Source organism: Oryctolagus cuniculus, chromosome 2 (genome assembly GCF_964237555.1).
Source record: "Oryctolagus cuniculus chromosome 2, mOryCun1.1, whole genome shotgun sequence".
Lineage (NCBI taxonomy): Eukaryota > Metazoa > Chordata > Mammalia > Lagomorpha > Leporidae > Oryctolagus > Oryctolagus cuniculus.
The window spans coordinates 117068132-117085308 of NC_091433.1; the positions used below are offsets into that span (position 1 = coordinate 117068132).

The 17177-nt window shown below is 52.8% G+C and overlaps 1 protein-coding gene across 1 annotated transcript; it reads right to left on the reverse strand.

The window, feature by feature from the left end:
- Positions 1-1533: 1533 nt before the first annotated feature.
- Positions 1534-6118, reverse strand: VAMP8 (vesicle associated membrane protein 8). The gene is made up of 3 exons (XM_008254170.4): positions 5681-6118; positions 4212-4367; positions 1534-1962 (listed from the first exon to the last, which is right to left on the reverse strand). Exons 1-3 carry the CDS (start codon positions 5681-5683, stop codon positions 1819-1821), a joined length of 303 nt encoding a protein of 100 aa, XP_008252392.1. The 5' UTR covers positions 5684-6118; the 3' UTR covers positions 1534-1818.
- Positions 6119-17177: the final 11059 nt, after the last annotated feature.

Consider the following 17177-nt stretch of genomic DNA (forward strand, 5'->3'; position numbering starts at 1 on the left):
CAGAGGTGGGGGTGGGGAAGGGTCTTCCATCTGCTGGTTTACTCCTCAAATGGCTGCAACAGAAGGAGCTGGGCCTATCAGGAACCAGGAGCTTCTAGGTCTCCCACGCAGGGGCAGGGACCCAAGTACTTAGCCAAGCAGCGTTTTAACCACTGCACGACATTCTGAATACAATACCTGTCTCTGAATTGTACGTGTTGAAATGTTATACTCTAAGTCCTGTGAATCTCACCTCAACTTAAGAAGAAAGCAGACCCTCAGGGGGAAGCCGCTCACGTTCCTGTGTCCCCGTCCTTGGCACCGCAGCACGTGCAGCCCTGCCCGGACAGGAACCTGCTCCTCCATCCAAGGATGGCGAAGGCTGCTCGCTGCTGCCACTCCAGAGCCTCCCTCAGCGGGGTCTTCCTACCCCCTCCCGTCCTCTCCCTGCTACACAGAAGTCACCAGCACTTCTCCACTCCAGTGTCTCAGATGAGACCTCCTCTGACAGAGGGGCTGAGAGCTTCCGGGCCTGGAGCTGGGAGCTCAGACCCCACCCTTACCCGGGAAAGCCTCGGTCTCTAAGAGTCTTCACCTCAGCTCTCTGGACACTTAGGCCTAGGAGTGAGCTATAGAGAGCGAGGATGGACATTGCCATGGCCCGGCCTGCCTCAGGTCTCCCCTGTACTTGCACTGGCCCTCCTCAGATCACAGAGCAGGGTTCCAGGCCCAGACTTCTGAGCTGGTCTCAGACCCTGTCTCCCGAGCCTGCCCCTCCCCCCACTTGCTCCCAACATCAGGTTGTCTGCAATTCTGGGAAACCTATGGAGGCCACAGAGACAGAAAGGGCTAGAACCCTCCCCACCCAACAAGGCAGACCGGGTGCCCGGAAGAGCAGCAATGATGGTGGGACCCGGTGGGGAGGAGCGGGGCCTGAAGACAGAGAGGCTCATTGTGTGTGGAGGGAAGGAGGGCCACGGGCCCTGTCCTGTGACAATGACTGTGCCCAGCCATGGGACGCGGGGGAGAGACACTCGCCCCCTCAGGACAGCAGAGACCCAGATGGGCAGGGGCTGACCACACACAACACTCAGGAGCACCAGAAAAGAAAAGCAGTCCAGTTCCTCTGGCGTTCGGGTCTAGGCTACGGGGTCGGGGGGGGCTGCTGCAGAAGAGAGGTGGGGACGGTGGCAGAGGCAGGGGCCCCCCCACCCCCGCGCCACATCCTAAGCACCCCTTCCAGGGAGGCTTCAGGTTTCAGCTAGCATTTGCAAAAGTGGAGGAATAAAAGGACGTTGGCAGTACCCCTGGGGCACACGTAAGAATCCTGCATATCACCCTAAAATGCTGGGAAGGTTTTGGATTTTCTAGGTGAAAAGACCCCCAGAAAAGACCCCCTCTCGAGATTCCTGACAACAAATGGAATAGGGAGGAATAAAGAAAGCCCCCTAGTCCACCTCCCCGGGCCTGTCGTGGGAATAGCTCAGGCACAGGGGTCCTCAGGTGGAGCAGACTGGAAGGGCAGTTGGGGACAAAGGGCCTCATACACACGGGGACTCGGGAAGGTCTTTATTGCCCCCCGGCCACCAACAGCGTCCCAGCTGAGCCCTCTGGGTCTCTCCAACTTGCTCTAAGGACCGTGGAAGGCAGCCACAGTCCAGCTGTCTCCTACTGGGAGACCAAGGTGCTGGGGGGGGGGGTGCATCCTGCACCAGAGGGGCCCCGGGGAAATCCAAGCAGCATTCCCGGGGAGGAGGAGAGAGAGGAGCAAGGGCCCCTCTTGGCATCCATTCTGGAGGGTTGCCCCTGAAGAGGGGAGGGCGGGGTGGGGCGGGCCCCTTAAGTGGGGATGACACCAGTGGACAGGAGCACGACGATGAGGATGAAGATGAACACGATCACGCAGATGATGATAATCATCTTCATGTTCTTCCACCAGAACTTGCGAGCCACCTTCTGCGACGTGGTCTTGAAGTGCTCCGACTGCCGGGGGATGAGATGCAGTGAGTGACCGCCACCCCGCTCACTGGAGCCACAGTACTCACTTGCCGCCCGTCAACATCTCAATCATGTTAACTAACTGTCAACTAAAAGATCACCCATCCTGCCCTGTTGACACATATATCTTCAGTCTGGCGGAACAGATTCAAATTTGGAATTCTGAACTCCTGGGAGTTCTCCACCTGGACATGATGGGGGACAGGTGCCCCCTTCTCTTGTCCTTGCACTGTCATGCACATTGAGGGGTCTTTTTTAAAAAAAATTTTTTTTTATTATTTGAAAGGCAGAGAGACAGACAGAGCTCCTATCTGCGGGTTCACTCCCTAAATGTCTGCAATGGTCTGGGCTAGGCCCAAAGCTAGAAGCCAGTAATTTAGTCGATGTCTCCCACGTGGGTGGCAGGGACCCACCTACTTGAACCATCGCCTGATGTCTGTATTAGCAGGAAGATGGAACTGGGAGCTGGAGCTGGAGATTGACATGGGACACGGGTGTCTTCACCAGCATCTTAGCTGCCAGGCCGAACCCCTGCCCTTGAGTGATCTGGTACACACGCACACATCCAGGGAGTCCACACTGGCAGCACAACCTGCTCTTGGGAAGGCAGACCCTGGGGCCAAGGGGTGCAGGCTCCAGGGGCGGGGCACATGCCCTGGCTCTGTGACTCCTTGTCCCACTAAATTTTCTCAGGCACTACTCAAGTTCACACTCGGGCCTCAGAAAGCCAGAGCCAGTCTCTCTTAGCTGGACACAAATTCCCTCCTTGAGTAGCTGGCCTTGGTCCCCGGCTAGGGAGAGAGAACAAGGCCCAGCAAGATGTGTGGGAGATATTATTCTAACCTTCAGCTGGCAGGGACCTCAGGACAGGAGGAGCGCACTGCTCTTCCCAGCATCTTTTTAAAGTTGACTCAGCAAGACTCTCGCAATTTTCCACCGCCTGCCTCATAACTCCTGGAGAAGGCCAGAGGCCCAGGGAGGTTTTCCCAGAATCAATATTTGCTCTCTGGGGATCGGGGGGGAGGATCAGATCCAAATGATTGTCAAGGTCAGCCTTCAAAGGGAGAATGTTTCATAGGAGAGAAATTTAAGAATGCAGGGGCTAGGGCCAGCATTGTGGTGCAGTGGGTTAAGTTGCTGCCTGCAACACAGGCATCTCATACGCTCCACTTCTGCTACAGCTCCTTGCTAATGTGCCTGGGAAAGCAGCAGATAATGGCCCAAGTTTTGGGGCCCTTGCACCCACATAGGAGACCTGGATGGAGTTCCAGGCTCTGGTTTCAGTCTGGCCAAGCCATGACTGTTGCTATTCGGGAAGTGAACCAGCGGACGGTTCCCTCTCTCTGTAAATCTTTTTGTTTGTTTGTTTTTAAGATTTATTTTATTATTTATTTGAAAGGCAGAGTTACAGAGAGGCAGAGAGAGAAGTCTTCCATCCATTGGTTCACTCCCCAAGTGGCCTCAATGGCCGGGGCTGGGCTGAAGCCAGGAGCTTCTTCTGGGTCTCCCACATGGGTGCAGGATTTGGGCCAGTCTTCTATGCTCTGCCACAGCAGAGAGCTGGATCAGAAGTGGAGCAGCCGGGACTCAAATCAGCGCCCATATGGGATGCCAGGACTACAGGTGGCAGCTTTACCGGCTATGCCACAGCGCCGGCCTCTGTAAATGTATTTTTTTAAAAGATTGATTGATTTATTTGAAAGGCAGAGTCACAGAGAAGCAGAGGTAGAGAGAGAGACAGAGACAGAGAGGTCTTCTATCCATTGGTTCATTTCCCAAATTGCTGCAACATCTGGAGTTGGGCTCATCAGAAGCCAAGAGCCTGGAGCTTCTTCTGGGTCTCCCAAGTGGGTGCAGGGACCCAAAGACTTGAGCCATCTTCTACTGCTTTCCCAGGCCATAGCAGAGAGCTAAGAGTAGACGGGACACAAACCAGTGCCCACATGGGATGCTGGCACTGTAGGCAGCAGCTTTTACCACTACACAGTAAAATGAGCGGGCTGACTGAGCCACCTGTGTGCCTCAGAAAATGTCTCTGTGGGTCACCCCACCCCAACCCCAGTCATCAGACTCATTCCTTGGTCCCATACCAATCAATGGAGCAGAGCAGAATAGGAAATGGGGACCCAGCTCATGCCAATTCCTGAAATAGATGCAAAGGCAACAGAAACAGCAGAGCCTCGCCCCTCCCGTTCACCATGCCCTCCCTTGGTCCCAGGGTCTTCCCGTCTCACAGTGGCTTCCAGGTCCTCTGTCTTGTTGCGCAGCTGGTCCAGGTTTTCTCCTCGTGCCAGGATCCGCTCCACATTCTGGGTCATTATATTCTTGACTCCCTCCACCTCACTCTGCAGGTTCCGCACTCGGTCATCTCCGCCTCCGCTGGCCGCCTCCTGCGCACAGCACAGGGGCTAATTAGGCCAAGTGACAGAGGACCAGAGGGAGACCCAGCCACAGAGGCCAGGGCAGTGGAAGGCCTCAGGTGGACGTCAGCCTTTACAATGCTTGCATTGTTTACAAACTATCTTTTCCTGCTTTAATGCATCTGTAAGCCCCAGCAGGTGAGATCTGATGCTGGACACCATCACTCAAACTTTCGGGTTCCCAGGGCTCCTGGCAAGGAAGAAAGCAGCATGGCTAACTCCCTCTCGGCTGCTTCCTCCTCCTCATGGGGTCGCAGGCACTGCAGAGCTGGCATCTCACAATGTCCCCCTCCAGCGCAGACCCCCCGCGATTTACCAAGTCCTAGAGCCCTCCCTTGCTTCCTGGACCCCCCTGAGTCTTCATTAAACCTGTCAGTGCCAGCCAGCAGGACGCCCCACCTGGCCCAAGCCTGCTCCGGCTCCCGGACAGCTGCTGGAGGATTGCTTCGGCTCCGGGGCTTCCTGGACAGCCTGACCCTAGTTCCATGGCTATGACCCAGAGCCAACAAGTCCCTCACACGGCGCCATGATCCGCTGAGCACACACTTCTGCTTTCCCCACCTCTCAGCAGAGCCTGTGCAGATACTAAGTGAAAACAGGCACCTGGGCGCTGGGGGAAATGGAGGACAAGTGCTGCCCGCCTGCTGCCTGCCTCATCCTGCAGGGTTCATGATAAGGTTTTTGATCAAGGAGGGAAAACAGGCCTCCCAGCCTGGCCCTCGGGGGGGGGGGGGGGCAGAACCTTGCCAAGGGTGTGGGGCGAAGCTGGATTATCGCAGAGAACCAACTTATGGGTCTTTTACAGGCCCCCGGCTGCTTCCTTAGACGCGGTACAGAGGGATCCTTTGGGTTTCTGCATAGGGAGAAAGCGGGAGGCCCGGTGGGAGAACTCCCGCCGCCGCTGGCCTGGAATCTGAGCCGGGAACAGCAGAGGCGCTTGCTGTCCAGCGGTGTCACAACACCCAGTTTGTCCCTGCCAGGGGAGGCGGGGGCGGGGGGCGGCAGAAAGTGGCAGCAACTCTTTGCCTGGAATTCGGACGCCCCCCCAACCCCCACCGCGGCCCTGCTCGGGGCCAGCACGGAGGCCAGGGGAGGGAGGTAGTGGGGCAGGGACAGGAACACCGCCCAGGCGGCTCAGAAGTATTTGCGGCCAAGTTGTCAGAGAGGCCACAGACAGCGCCGGCCCCAGCCCTCTGACTTCACCACGCACCCTCCCCTCTCGGCAAGGCCAAGCCCCAGTCCCCAGCCCCCTTTAGAAAGCAGCCCCCGTCCGGATCGCTCACCATGTCTGCGAGTCGCTGGGGCCCGTCAGCGGCGGAGCTCACCCAGGCTGCTTCCTCCCGGGCAGCCCTCGCTCCACTTCCTGCTTGCTCCAACTTTCAGCCCGCCCCTGCCCACCTCCATCCCTGCGCTCGCGCCACACCTAACGCAGGTTTCCTCAGGTAGGCGGGCTCCCGCCCCCGCCCTCCCAGTCTCCACCCAACCAGGGCTTAAACTTAAAGCCACAAGGCTCCCCGGGAGGGCACCGAAGGTCTTGCCACTTGCCAGAAACGACAAAGCAAAGATCAAGCAACCTTCCTAGGTTTCCTGAGGCGGGACAGACTCCTTTTTATGTCTGGGATGTCTTAAGCACCCTGCGGGCCGAGATCACGTGAAAACAGGTGCAGAGGTGACAAGATCTTGCCGAAGCCCTTGTACTTAGGACTGCAAACACTGGGAAAAGTCTGGAATGCTGTCACCCCAGGCTCGGGTGTCAGAAAGCTCAGGGTTACCGGCTGCATGCTGCCTAGTGAACTTCCTCACCTCTTTCTGTATTGCAGGTGCAAAGGAGTAAAAGACAGCTCACACAATGTGCCTGACAGTGCCTTGAACAAAATAAGTAATCAGGAAATGATGGCCCACCAGCCCTTCCCCTTCCCTTCCCAATTGCCTTGCATGTGCCTTGGGAGGACAGTGTGTGTGTGTTTTGGGGGAGGTTGCTGACCCTATCAGTGGTCAGAGGACAGCCCAATGAACCAGACAGGGACGACCCAGGGCAAAGGATTTTTCCACCAACCTGGCCCTGGGCCAGAGAAAGGCCAGAAAAAAAATCCTCTCTTCCTGGATGGTGTTTATCAAGACACAAGAACAGTAACAGGGACCTGCAGAAGGGAACAAACATTCTTGCCTCTTCCCAGAAGAAATGGCAGTTCCAAAGAGGAAATATCAACTTCACCAACACATACTTTTAAAAAGAGAGAGAGATTTATCTGAAAGGCAGAACACCAAGAGAGGACAAGAAACAGAATAAGAGTGATCTTCCATCTGCAGGATCATTCTCCAAATAGCTGCAACAGCCAGGTCTGGGCCAGGCTGAAGCCAGGAGCCAGGCACTCCATCCAGGTCTCCCATGTGGCTGGCAGGGGCCCTGGTACTTGGGCCTTCCTCTGCTGCCTACCCGAACACGTTAACAGGAAGCTGGATATAAAGTGGAGCAGTCGGGACTCAAACCAGTGCTTTTAAAAAGTCTTTAATACATTTTGTCTTGAGACATCTTTTTTCTAACTTAAATACAATTTTGTCCCCAATTAGGTTGTAAGTTTATTAGATTATACAGACATGAATTTTAGTGGCCAGGACAAATAGCCTGGGAAACAAAGTGTGTACCAGCCTGCTTTGGCAAAGAAACATGGCTGCCTCACCCTTCTCAGGTTGCCACAAGGCCAGGTGGAGGAGGAGTGGAATTCTTAGTCTCTACTTGTGTCATCCAGACCAGTTGCCATTAACCACTTGGGCTGTTGAGTACTTGAAATGTGGCCAGTCTGAACTGAGATGTGTTGTAAATGTAAAATACACACCAGAGTTCAAAGACGTAGTATGAAAAGAAGAATGGAAATATCGCATTCATAATTTCATATGTTGATGGCATGTTAGAATAATGTCTCGGGGGGTGAGTATTATGGCGCAGTTTTTAAACCACAGCTCAGGACACCTGCATCCCATATCGGAGTGCCAGTTTGAGTCCCGGCTACTCCACTTCCCATCCAACTTCCAGCTACTGCCTGGGAGGCAGCACATGAAGGCCCAAGTGCTTGAGTCCCTGCCACCCACATGGGAGATCCAGATGGAGCTCCGGGCTTCTGGCTTTATTCTGGCCCAGGCTTGCTGTTGCAAGTATTTGGGGAATAAACCAGATGGAAGATGTTTCTCTCTCTCTCTCTCTCTCTCTCTCTCTCTCTCTCTCTCTCTCTCCCTCTTTCTGTCTTGCTCACTCTGCCTATCAAATAAATAAATTAAAAAGAAAGAAAGAGAGAGAGAGAGGGAAATGGAGTAGGATCCCCAGAGTGGGAATCAGGGTTATGATAGTTGAGAAGTTATTAGGCTCTCGCCTGCCACTGCCAACCTTAACATGGGTGGGTGTCCCCGGGGGAGCTGACCAGTGGCCTAGACTCAGCAATCATCAGCAGGTAGAGTCCAGAGTGTCCAAAGAGGACCACCATAATCACACAAGTGGGCCAGGTGTTTTTGCACCGGGGCTAAGTTGCTGCCTGGAATGCCTGCATTCCATGTCAAAGTACTTGATTCAGTTCTGGCCCTTTCACTTCTGGCGCGGCTTCTTGTCTGTAGCTGTCTCTGTCTCCGTGTCTCTCTGCTTTGTCAGGGGACGCAAGTACTTGATGATGACATCTGCTGCCTCCTGGGATACACATTAGCAGGAAGCTGGATTGGAAGTGGAGCCGGGACACAAGCAATGTCTCAACCAAACACCTGCCCATCTGATGTGGGCAAGGGCATATTAGTCTCACAAAAAGATATTTATTTATTTATTTATTTGAAAGGTAGAATTACAGAGAGAAATCTTCCATCTGCTGGTTCATTCCCCGAGTGGCCACAACAGCCAGGGCTGGGCCACACTGAAGCCAGGAGCCAGGAGCTTCATCCAGGTCTCCCGTGTGGGTTCAAGGGCCCAAACTCTTGGGCCATTTTTCCACTGCTTTCTCAGGCTCATTAGCAGGGAGCTGGATTGGAAATGGAGCAGCTGGGACTCGAACTGGCGCCCATATGGGATGCCAGTGTTGCGGGCAGTGGCTTTACCTGCTACGCCATAATGCTAGCCCCCATCACCAAGTCTTGATTCATTCTTGGTCATGTCTCTCATATTCCACCCCTCCTTCATAGTCAATTGCAGGATTGGCCTGCAAGGCGCGCCTGCTGGGATGGTGGGGCAATGGTATTCTTCCACAAGAAGCACCGGGGACAAGTTTCAGTGAGCGTGTTTGTTTATTAAACCATCAAGCATAAGCTTTTAAAGGGCAGACAGAGGGGCCGTAGCTAATTCAAGGCAACACTAATTCTATAGGATGAAGCTGATATTGGCGCTGCTAAGCTTCTCCAATCAGCTTGAAGTTCACGTAGGCTATAGTAGCCTCTCAGGTCCTCCCTATGGGCCTGGGTCCCACCTGGGAGCTGTTTACCTGATTAGCAGTGACAGGGCCCTTTAACAGGGAGGGGAGGGGGATGTGCCTGGGGCTCCCACCAGCCAGCAGTCAGGTTAACCTCCTGCGTGGGCTGGGCAGGCAGTCTCCCAGCCAGGCACAGAATCACCCACAGTCAATGGCAGTGTGATCTCCTCTCTGGATAATTCCAACCTCCTCCAACTGACTATTCTTTCCCTGTCCATTCCTTTGGTGACTATCTGCTATCTTCCAAAAATACATATTTGAGTAGGCTCCACCCAGCCTCCAAGTTAAAGACCGAACTTCTTAGCATGGCATTTCAAGAGTGTTCTCAACCTGCTTTTCTAAGCTTATCTGTCATGAGACTCACCTCCCAGCCAGCCCTGCAGTCACACTAAATCACTCACCCTTCCCCCATTCCCATTCCCTTTTATATCTTTGCGTCAAGGTTTCCCTCACCAGGATGGCACTGCGGCAAAGCAAATTAAGCTGCCACGTGTGACGCTGGGATTCCGTATCAGAGCACCAGTTTGTGTCCTGGCGGCTCTGCTTCTGATCCAGCTCCCTGCTAATGTGCCTAGGAAGGCAGCAGAAGATGGCGCAAGTCTTTGGGTTCCTTCTACCCATGTGGGAGATCAGGATGGAGTTCCTCACTCCTGACTTTAGCCGAGCCCAGCCCTGGCTATTGACATCATTCAGGGAGGGAACCAGTGGCTGGAAGATGTCTCTTTCCCCCACCCCCAACTCTGCCTTTCAAATAAATAATTTTTTTTGAAAAAAAGTTCCCTCATCACTGCTTGTGAAAATTGTATTGATATTTAAGACACAGCCTCTATGAAGCCTTCCAGATTCCCTTACTGAAGATAACTTGGGGCAGGCGTTTGGCACAGCGGTTAGGACACAGATTGTGTGCCTGCATCCCAAATCAGAGTGCCTGGTTTGAGCTCTGGTTCCTCTGCTTCTGACCCAGTGTCCTGCTGGTGTGCCTCTGGGGAGGCAGCACATGAAGGCTTAAGTAGCTGGGTCCCTGCCATCCACAAGGGAGACCCAGAATAAGTTCCAGGCTCCTGACTTGGGCCTGGTGCAGCCCTGCCTGTTGCAGGCATTTGGGGAATGAACCAGCAGATGGAAGACATTCTCTCTCTTTCTGTGTGTGTCTCTCTCTCTGTCTCTGTGTGTGTGTATGTGTGTGTGCACACGCTATTCGAATAAGTAAATAAAATATTTTAAAAAGTTCACCTTTTCCTTTTCACATTTGATTTCTCTTTCATAGACTCTATCATGTGTTCTGCCATTAACTGCATACACATTTGACACCTCTTAAGAGCCTAAGTTTTTTTTTAATTAATTAATTTATTTATTTGAAAGTAAGAGTTACACAGAGAGAAAGTCAGAGGCAGAGAGAGAGAGAGAGGTCTTCCATCTGCTGGTTCACTCCCCAATTGGCAGTAATGGCCAGTGCTGCACTGATCTAAAGCCAGGAGCCAGGAGCTTCCTCTAGTCATCCTATGTGGGTGCAGGGGCCCAAGCACTTGGACCATCTTCTACTGCTTTCCTAGGCCATAGCAGGGAGCTGGATCAGAAGTAGAGCAGCCAGGACTTGAACTGGCACCCACATGGGATGCCAGCACTGTGGGCGGCTGTGGGGAGCAACTGGGAGCAACTCGGACTAGACTAAGTTACTGGAATTAAGACTTATTCTATGCATCTGCTCTCCCACAATATGGCACTGAGAAGGGAGAAACAGCTTCTACACAGCTGCCTCCAGGTTCAACCAATAAACAGCAGGACCTGCTCCTGATTGGAGGAGAGCAGCGTACTCGGCATGTGGGTAGCAGAGTTGGGATTGGTGGAAGAGGACTATAAAGGAGGAGAGAGACAACATGCACCAGGAACATCTAAGGGGAACATCTATCTGAAGGAACACCTGTGCAGCCCCCAAGAGAGCCGGCCGGCGGTGTGCCGCTCCCCCGCGGAAGTGGGGAAAGTGGCTAGGGGGAACCGCCCTTCCACGGAGGTGGAAGGGACGGTAGCCAACCCGGGAAGAACCAGCAGCAAACCTGGGGAGGGCCGAGCAGACAAAAGAACAGCGCAGGGTCCTGTGTCGTTCCTCCACGAAGACGGGGAGCGACATAATGGTGCCGTGACCCGGATATGAAGCCTAGGCAGGGTTTAGTGTTGTTCCTCCGCAAAGAGGGGGAGCGACATAATGGTGCTGTGACTCGGATAGCAAACCTAGGAGGGAAGAAACGGGAAGAAGTGGGAAAATACCAGAGAGAGAGAGACTAGCAAAGAGCCTAGGGAAAAGCCGGATGGAAAAGGTGCCGGAAGAAGCTATTGAAAGCCTAGGCATAGACTCGGATATGGACTGTGGGAAAGAAGTTAGGATTGAAAGTGAAAGCTTTCATAGACTCGGATGCGGACTATGGCGGGGAAGCTAGGAGATTGAAAGCAAAAGTGAAACCTGGAGGAGGCTTGGACTCGGATGCGGACTGTGGGGAGAAGCCGGGAGAAATGAGAGGGGAATATTGTTGTTGGAAGAAAAGTTAGGGAAACATACCGGGTAGAGAAAAATGTTAGGGAAATTGAAGCCGCGAGGGCAGGCCGAGGCGGAGACGTAAGCCAGCTTGGAATTCTTCAAGTCAGCCCGGGGAGCAAAAGGCGAAAATCTGGAACCAGAGGCAGAGACGTGGGCCGCCAGGTTGGAATTCGCCGGGTTAGTCCGGGGAACTTGGACTGAATGCTGGTGGCGGAAACGTGAGCTACGCTGTGTGATTCGCGGAAGCCGCCGCGTGCAGAGAGAGCATGGGGCGTGGATAGATAGGGAACGTGGGGCTAGTGTGAGGCCGTGGTGTGGGCGCGAAGGGGCGCGGAGACCGCGGAGTGCGCGCGCGAAGCCGGGAAGCCGCGCAGATGAGAGAAGCGCAGGCTGAAGCGGCTCAGAGCCGGGAAGCCGCCGAGAAGCAGCCTCGGGGTGGGCGCCGGGAAGCCGAGGGGATAAGAGAAACAGACATTTAGAAGTAAAATGAGAGAAATAGGAATGCTGGCAGATAGAAGTAAAATGGGAGAGACAGGAATGCCCAGAGAAAGAGAAATAGAGAAAAATAAGGCCTCCCCTCAACATGGCAATGAGAGAGCTTGGATTCGGTCTGCCTGATTAGGGAGGTGGTGAGCACCTGCGGGCGGCTAGCAGCTTATGCGCCGCAGGTCACCGAAGACAGGCACGAATTAACATCAATAAGTCTTCCCACAATACTGTAATGAGAAGGCTTGGATTCGGTCTGCCTGATTAGTAAGGCGATAAGCACCAGCAGGCAGCTCGACCAGAGTATGAGCTGCAGGTCACCGAAGATAGGCACGAATCAACACCAATAAGTCTCCCCACAATACGGCAATGAGAGGGCTTGGATTCGGTTTGCCTGATTGTTAGGGCTTGTAAGCACCTGCAGGCAGTTCTAGCAGAGCAGAGCATGCGCTGCAGGGCACCGAACACAGGCACGCATCAGCGCCTAAAAACCTCCTCACAACATGGCGAAGAGAGGACCCGGATTCGGTTTGCCTGATTGATAGGGCTTGTAAGCACCTGTGGGCAACTCTAGCAAGCAGAGCAGAGTGTGTGCCGCGGGGCACCGAAGACAGGCGCATATCAACGCCAAAAATAAAAAGAAAGGGGGATCTGTGGGGAGCAACTGGGAGCAACTCGGACTAGACTAAGTTACTGGAATTAAGACTTATTCTATGCATCTGCTCTCCCACAATATGGCACTGAGAAGGGAGAAGCAGCTTCTACACAGCTGCCTCCAGTTCAACCAATAAACAGCAGGACCTGCTCCTGATTGGAGGAGAGCAGCGTACTCGGCATGTGGGTAGCAGAGTTGGGATTGGTGGAAGAGGACTATAAAGGAGGAGAGAGACAACATGCACCAGGAACATCTAAGGGGAACATCTATCTGAAGGAACACCTGTGCAGCCCCCAAGAGAGCCAGCCGGCAGTGTGCCGCTCCCCCGCGGAAGTGGGGAAAGTGGCTAGGGGGAACCGCCCTTCCACGGAGGTGGAAGGGATGGTAGCCAACCCGGGAAGAACCAGCAGCAAACCTGGGGAGGGCCGAGCAGACAAAAGAACAGCGCAGGGTCCTGTGTCGTTCCTCCACGAAGATGGGGAGCGACAGGCGGCGGCTTTACTCACTACACCACAGCGCCGGCCCTGAGCCTAAGTTCTATGAAGTCAAGGCTAACTTAGGAAAAAAAGAAAGAAAAAGAATGACTTGGAGGTCAAAGGACACAGAATTACCATTCAGGACACTGAACAGTGTCCTGTGAGGCAAATGCTGAAGTTTCTATAGGGGACTTCCACATCGATGGGCAAGAAATTCTCAACTGCAAACCCTTTCTGACTGGTTCATGAACTACGAAATTCCCAGCTGCAAGAGGCGGAAGACCGGTGGAGACTGACTTCAATTGTTTTCCTAAATCTGTTGGAACATTCTTTAGCTTAACCTTTAGCATCTCACAATCTCTAGAATCTACTTGAGAAATTTTTAACCTTTAGTTCTTTTCTTCTCCTTCCTTCCTTCCTTCCTTCCTTCCTTCCTTCCTTCCTTCCTTCCTTCCTTCCTTCCTTCCTTTCTTTTTTGACAGGCAGAGTGGACAGTGAGAGAGAGAGACAGAGAGAAAGGTCTTCCTTTGCCGTTGGTTCACCCTCCAATGGCCGCTGCGGCCGGCGCACTGCGCTGATCCGATAGCAGGAGCCAGGTACTTATCCTGGTCTCCCATGGGGTGCAGGGCCCAAGCACTTGGGCCATTCTCCACTGCACTCCCGGGCCACAGCAGAGAGCTGGCCTGGAAGAGGGGCAACCGGGACAGAATCCGGTGCCCCGACTGGGACTAGAACCCGGTGTGCCGGCGCTGCAAGGCGGAGGATTAGCCTAGTGAGCCGCGGCGCCAGCCTTCTTCTTTTTTTAAAGATTTATTTATTTATTTGAAAGGCAGAGTTACAGAGAGGGAGAGGGAGAGACAGGGAGAGGAAGGGGGGGAGGAGAGAGAGAGAGAGAGAGAGGTCTTCCATTTAATGGTTCACTCCCCAGATGGCTGCAATGGCTGGGGAAGGCCAGATTAACGCCAGGAGCCAGGAGCTTCATCTAGGTCCCCCATGTGGGTTCAGGGGTCCAAGGACTTGGGCCATTTTCCACTTCTTTTCCAGGCACATTAGCAGGGAGCTGGATTAGAAATGGAGCAGCTGGAGCTCAAACCAGTGCCCATCTGGGAGGCGGTGGGCTTAACCTGCCATGCCACAGCGCTGGCCAACCTTTAGCTGCTTTCCTTGACAGCAGGCAAGGGCTGTGCCCTCACTTGGACACCCTCTGTAGTGTATAACATGTACCCCTGCACTGAGTAGGCACCTCAGTGAGTGTTTCTGATACTGAGTTGAGAGATCTGAAAAATGAGTTCTTTTTCCATAATGCAGACAGAAAAATGATTTAATTTCTTTCTTTGAAAGGCAGAGAGAGGCACACATACAGACATACACGTACAGAGAGAGAGAGACAGAGACAGAGACAGAGACAGAGACAGAGGTATCTTCTATCTGCTGATTCACTCTTCAAATGCCCAGAAAAGCCAGAGCTGGGCCAGGCCAAAACCAGGAGCCTGGAATTCAACTGAGGTCACCCACATAGGTGGCAGACACCTGGGAGGCACATTAGCAGGAACCTGGATCAGAAGCAGAGCCAGGACTTGAACCTTGGCTTTCCAATATGGGCTGTGGGCACTTTGACTGCTGTGCCAATGCCCACCCCCTTTTTAATTTTTTGTAAAAACAATTTTTTTTAGGAAGGTGATTTTTTTTTACATGACTGACTGCTTTTTATGGTACAACTCTAATTCTTCTTAAGATTTATTTACTTGAAAGGCAGAGTTACAGAGAGAGAGAGAGAGAGAGAAAATCTTCCATCTGCTGGTTCACACCCCAAATAGCCACAACACCCAGGGCAGGGCCAAGCCAGAACCAGGAGCTAGGAACTTCCTCCAGGTCTCTCACATGGATGCAGGGGCCCAAGCACTTGGACCATCTTCTGCTGCTTTCTCAGGTGCATTAGCAGGGAGCTGGATCAGAAGTAGAGCAGCTGGGAATTGAACCAGCGACCATATGGGATGCCTATGCTGCAGGTGGCATCTTTACCCACACTACACCACAGTGCTGGCCCCAGAAAGATGATTTTTATTAGAAAAGATTCATGGAACCAGCTTTGTGGAGCAGTGGGTTAAGGCATCATCTGTGATGCTAGCATCCCATATAAGCACCAGTTCAAGCCCCAGCTGCTCTACTTCTGATGGAGCTCCCTGCTAAATGTGCATTGGAAAGCATCATAAGATGGCCCAGGGGCCAGTGTTGTGGCATAGTGGGCTAAGACTCTGCCTGTGGTGCCGGCGTCCCATATGGGCGCCGGTTCTAGTCCCGGCTGCTCCTCTTCTGATCCAGCTCCCTCTTCTGACCCAGCTCTCTGCTTATGGTCTGGGAAAGCAGTGTAAGATGGCCCAAGTTCTTGGGCCCCTACACTTGTGTGGGAGACCCTGAAGAAGTTCCTGGCTCCTGGCTTCAGATTGGCTCAGCTCCAGTCCAGCCCAGTTCTGGCTTTTACAACCATCTGGGGAGTGAACCAGTGATGGAAGACCTTTCTCTCTGTCTCTCCCTCTCTGTGTCTGTGACTCTACCTCTCAAATAAATAAATAAAATGTATTTTTAAAAGTAAATGGCCCAAATACTTGGGGCTCTGCCACCCACGTGAGAAACGCAGATGGAGTTCTGAGCTCCTGGCTTTGGCCTGGCACAGCCCCATCAAGGCTATTGTGGCCATTTGGGGAGTGAATGAGCTGATGGCAGATCTCTCTCTCCCTGTCTCTCCCTCTGTCTGTCACTCTACCTTTCAAATAAACAAATCTTAAGAAAAAAAAAAAAACTGCTGGCAACTCACCATGAATCAAGATGGGCACCAAATGGCAGTAGCAGTCATTGTATTCCTCGATGCTATGTACTTGGAATTTTAAAAAATACCATTTTCAATTAAGAATATCTTTGATGATGCAATAAAAGTCTAAAATTATTAATTTTATCAAAACTTGACCCTAAGTACACATCTTTTTCACGTTTTGTGTGAAGAAATGGGAAATATGTATATAGTATATAGTACTTCCGCATGGGATGACTCTCATAGTTTCCAGGAAAAGCTCTTGTGCAATTAAACTGAATTAACATTTCTTTCTTTTTTTTTTTTTTTTTTTGACAGGCAGAGTGGACAGTGAGAGAGAGAGACAGAGAAAGGTCTTCCTTTTGCCGTTGGTTCACCCTCCAATGGCCGCTGCGGCCGGCGCACTGCGCTGATCCAATGGCAGGAGCCAGGTACTTCTCCTGGTCTCCCATGGGGTGCAGGGCCCAAGTACTTGGGCCATCCTCCACTGCCCTCCCTGGCCACAGCGGAGAGCTGGCCTGGAAGAGGGGCAACCGGGACAGAATCCGGCGCCCCAACCGGGACTAGAACCCTGTGTGCCGGCGCCGCAAGGCGGAGGATTAGCCTAGTGAACTGCAGTGCCGGCCTCATTTCTTCTTATTTTATTTAAAGATTTATTTCTCTATTTGAGGGGCAGAGTTATAGACAGAGAGAGGGAGAGACAAAGAGAGATCTTCCATCCACTGGTTCACTCCCCAAATGGTTACAATGGCCAAGGCTGGGCCAAGAGGAAGCCAGGAGCCAGGAGCTTCCTCGGGGACTCCCACATGGGTGCAGTGCTGTTCCCTTATTTATTTTTTAAATATTTATTTATAAATAAATTCCAAGAAGTATGATTGTTTGATCATATGTTTTTTAATAATTTTTTAAAGATTTATTTATTTATTTGAAAGTCAGAGTTACACAGAGAGGAGAGGCAGAGAGAGAGAGAGGTCCTCCATCCACTGGTTCACTCCCCAGTTGGCCACAACAGCCAGAGCTTCAGTGATCCAAAGGCAGGAACCAGGAGCTTCTTCTGGGTCTCCCACGTGGGGGCAGGGGCCCAAGGACTTGGGCCATCTTCTACTGCTTTCCCAGGCCATAGCAGAGAGCTGGATCAGAAGTAAAGCAGCCAGGGCCAGTGCTGCAGCTCACTAGGCTAATCCTCTGCCTGCGGTGCTGGCACCCTGGGTTCTAGTCCCAGTCGGGGTTCCAGATTTTGTCCTGGTTGTTCCTCTTCCAGTCTAGCTCTCTGCTGTGACCCGGGAGTACAGTGGAGGATGGCCCAAGTCTTTGGGCCCTGCACCCGATGGGAAACCAGGAGAAGCACCTGGCTCCTAGCTTCGGATCAGCGCGGTGCG